The sequence below is a fragment of the Brienomyrus brachyistius genome, unplaced genomic scaffold (assembly GCF_023856365.1).
Source record: "Brienomyrus brachyistius isolate T26 unplaced genomic scaffold, BBRACH_0.4 scaffold55, whole genome shotgun sequence".
In the NCBI taxonomy this organism is placed as follows: Eukaryota; Metazoa; Chordata; class Actinopteri; order Osteoglossiformes; family Mormyridae; genus Brienomyrus; species Brienomyrus brachyistius.
The window spans coordinates 1,263,435-1,267,295 of NW_026042330.1; the positions used below are offsets into that span (position 1 = coordinate 1,263,435).

The 3,861-nt window shown below is 42.3% G+C and overlaps 1 protein-coding gene across 1 annotated transcript; it reads right to left on the reverse strand.

Moving 5' to 3' along the window:
* Positions 1 to 1,315: 1,315 nt before the first annotated feature.
* Positions 1,316 to 3,861, reverse strand: LOC125724139 (60S ribosomal protein L19). The gene is made up of 6 exons (XM_049001106.1): positions 3,775 to 3,861; positions 2,916 to 3,022; positions 2,662 to 2,784; positions 2,420 to 2,540; positions 2,099 to 2,209; positions 1,316 to 1,488 (listed from the first exon to the last, which is right to left on the reverse strand). Exons 1-6 carry the CDS (start codon positions 3,777 to 3,779, stop codon positions 1,365 to 1,367), a joined length of 591 nt encoding a protein of 196 aa, XP_048857063.1. The 5' UTR covers positions 3,780 to 3,861; the 3' UTR covers positions 1,316 to 1,364.

Consider the following 3,861-nt stretch of genomic DNA (forward strand, 5'->3'; position numbering starts at 1 on the left):
GACCAGGGAAGCAGGCAAAGGGAATCGTGGAATGGGGTAAACACGGGATTTATTAAGGGGTAACGCACTGAGGAAACACAGCGATATCAATAACCGGACTGGGGAAACATACTCCAACACGAACTTAAATACACAGAACTAATGAAACACAACGAGAAACAGCTGATGACATGGGGATTCCACATGAGGTAGCGAGGGGGGCGTGGCACACAGGAGGATCGGCACCAGCAGGCCATGACAGGTTGGATTTTTCTCAGTTTTTCAGTGTGACACCCAGTCCCTGGATCATCTGGGGTTAAAAGCCACATTCAAAGGCCTAATGGCAGCATCACTCTCCCTGCAATAGAGTGAACTGAAGACCTTCTGATCACATGCACAGGCTTAACCCATAGAGCCACACACCACCACTAAAAGAATGGCGTTTAAGAAGACTTTAGTTTTTCAATCCATCTAGAACCATTCATCCAATATAATACCACAGTGAGCATGGAGCTTATCCCAGGAAGTATAGGGCACAACGTAGTGACACACCAAACAGGGTGCCATCCCAACGTAGGGAATACCCACAACGGGCAATGAAGAACTGCTAATCACCTAACCACCTATGTTTGGACTGTAGGAGATAGTCAGAATAGTCATAGGAAACCCATACAAACTAAGAAAGAACACGCATATATCAACCAGAGTCCCAAGGGCTGAAACGGTAACCCAGCCATGGACGAGGCCACAGTATGCTACCCGACCAGTGAGCATGCCATCCAAGAAATGTGACGCCAGAACACTTCAGTGTGAAACTATTTGTGTTGCCTGCCAAACCCCTTTCCGTTTTAAATTTAGCCACTCTTATACTGACCATTTTAGAAGGCAATGGATTTAAATAACCAACTACATTAATTGCATTTAATGAAATTACTTTAACAAAGGTCCAAGAGAACTTGAGAATATCCGTGTCATAGGCCCTGTTCACACCTGGCAATAACATGCGTCTCCACATGCATCTTGACTGACCGCTTGCAATCGGATCTCACTTGTATCAACTTGTATCTTTACACAATTTCCCCACAGGGATGAATAACGTATCAATTATTGTTATTATTATCATTAATCATGTAAACGACTTCCGTATGCAAAATCAGCCAAAAATTAAAAGAGAAGAAACCAAAATCGATCGTATTTTGATACATTTTCAATGCGTTTTGCCTGCGTTCACACCTGTATTTAGCGGTGTTCACTTGTGATCAGATCACCCAGGACACATGTTAATAACAGGAGAGAACAGGGTCATAGAAATAAAATGCAAAAAATGCAGGCCATCTTTAAATCTCTGTACACTTTATTAGCACTGAAAAAGAGTAGAAATGGGATCACTTTTTGGTCTCTTCTTCTTTGGACAAAGTCTTTATGACCTCCTCTTTCTTGGCCTGGAGACGCTCTTCCCTGCGCTTGCGGGCTTCCTTGGTCTTGGAGCGGCGAGCTTCAGCTTGATCACTGTGGGGGGTGGGAACAAAAAGTCAGAGGTGAACAGAATGATCACAATCTCACACTATCCTTACTAATTCCCCCACCAATCTAACCGAAGCCTGGTAGAAAAATAAAAACATAACATAATAACATTAAGCATTAAATTTTTTGCGCCACACCACTTATATCTCTAAATACTATTAATTAATGTGTATTTGTGCATTTATATAGATACTAAATATCATAGCTGTTTTATGTTGTTTCTTCAGAGTTGTGTGAATTTTTGGCTCCTGTCTGTGCCACTTCATATTAAACATTCTGGGTTGTGGTGTAACATAGAATAAAGATAGTGGCAGCAATGTTTTAAATATGTGACAGACTGTTCTTGCCAAAGTATTTCATTACATTTTGTCCGGTCGTCGTTTGAGCTATACACCAATCTTTAGTGTACTTTAAGTAAATTTACTTACAAGTCTATAATTTTAAACAGTATAATGCATTGCAATAAGCAAATTAAGTTAGGTACCTTAGAGAAGAGAGCAGACCTAAACAGGCAGTTTTTTCGTTTCCCATTCTCCAGTTCCCACTGTTAGTCACCATGCTACGCAATAATGCACATTCATGATCCAAGACTTACGCCAGGAGCTTCTTGCGAGCCTTGTCTGCCTTCAGTTTGTGGATGTGCTCCATCAGGATGCGCTTGTTCTTAAAGACATTACCCTTAACCTTCAGATAGAGGTTGTGGTACCTGGAGGACACATTCAGGCAGGTGGTATTGATCATGGCAGCACCCCAAAAGCAGAGTATCATTCATAATCCTATTCTTATCTCCTAAACTACCAACAGTTCTGTAACATAGATTGACAGCCCCTAAAAGATTTGCACCTGTCAAATACACAGCTATCCCTCTATATGCATTACATTACGACACAGGTGATGAATGCATCACTGCATTTACATGTGCCTGTCGATCTTTTTGGATTCCCTGTAACGACGCAGCAGGCGACGCAGGATCCGCATGCGCCGCATCCAACACAGCTTCTCTGGCATACGGGCGTTGGATGTACCCTTCCTCTTACCTGAAGAAGGGAGGCACAGGTGTGTCAGCCCAGCAATACAGACACAATTTCGTCTTTAATAGATAAAATTTAAAAGCAGGCTCATGGACACAGCCACATGTCGACAAGAGACAGAACTCACCAACACCCATATGGCGGCCTTTCCTCCGCGCCAGAGTGTTCTTGCGGCATCGTGCTCGCGAATGCACTGTCACAGGCTTCCTGATAATTAGACCATCTTTCACTAGTTTACGGATTTGCTGCCCTGAAAGAACAATGATCTTAAGCATACAGCCAAATGATATTCTAGACAAAAATTAGTTTTTGAATGCCACCTCAACTGGAATCTCAGTTGGAAGAGGGGTGGACGGTGTGTCATCGTATAAAATGACTTACGGGAATTGGCGTTAGCGATCTCATTGGTCTCGTTGGGGTCAAGCCACACCTTCTTCTTCCCACATCGCAGGACACTGGACGCCAGCCGCTTCTGAAGCCTTAGCATACTGGAAAGGGACAAGAAATGACTGGCCTAAATATAGGCACCCTAATGAGGACAACAGAAGTTTTTCACGCCATCAGTCACACTGACCATAATGTTACAGTATGTCGGAATTATATATCGATTAACAATTCTTTGCCAATAAGTAAATGTGTAAAACTCAACCGATAGTATTATCTTCTAAAAGTGAAAATAAATTCAGTTCTCATTAGGATGACATAGGATCTGATAAATGTTAGAGCTAACGGGTATCTTAAAGTGGAGTTAACACACGTTTTGGACTAACTTTCAAAGTTGATGACAAATGTTACAAGGATGAAATGGAAGCTTTCTGATAAGAAAACTTCTCCCTGCGATCTGCGGCCTTTGCGGCGCAGACGCAGCCGGAAAGTTTACGCTTGTGCTACAGCTCAAGATCACAAATGATCTATCCTGCACAACGATCAACTAAACAAATGATCAAACAAACAAACAAACAAAAATCGTTAACACAGTTTAACACCCTTAAAACTGAGTTTCGATGGGAACAGTGCTGCAATACGTGAGGGTGACATGTCCAAGCATGTCACCGACCATCTTTAACATGGGTATCCAACCACATTGGCTAGGCCGAGAGTGCCGATCTCACAAAAATGCCTTCCTTTCAGTTATTAAATATTGGTGAGCAGGCAAAACGTTCATAAGGAAAAAAGTATACCCACTTTTACTTGAAATAAGTTTAGTTAATTCCCACGAAACCAACTGTGGATAACTTACCTCATGGCTACAGCGACTAGAGAAAAATGAAAGAAGTGAGGACGGGGAAGACGCTACCATTATGAGGGAAAGGAGGAGCCATAGTCC

What these genes read in the sequence shown, in the direction of transcription:
- LOC125724139 (XM_049001106.1), bottom strand. An exon ending in GATCGCTAACGCCAATTCCC is followed by an intron (nt 2,785 to 2,915) that starts GTAAGTCATTTT and finishes TTGTTCTTTCAG; the next exon opens with GGCAGCAAATCCGTAAACTA. An exon ending in GCTCGCAAGAAGCTCCTGGC is followed by an intron (nt 1,489 to 2,098) that starts GTAAGTCTTGGA and finishes CACCCCCCACAG; the next exon opens with TGATCAAGCTGAAGCTCGCC.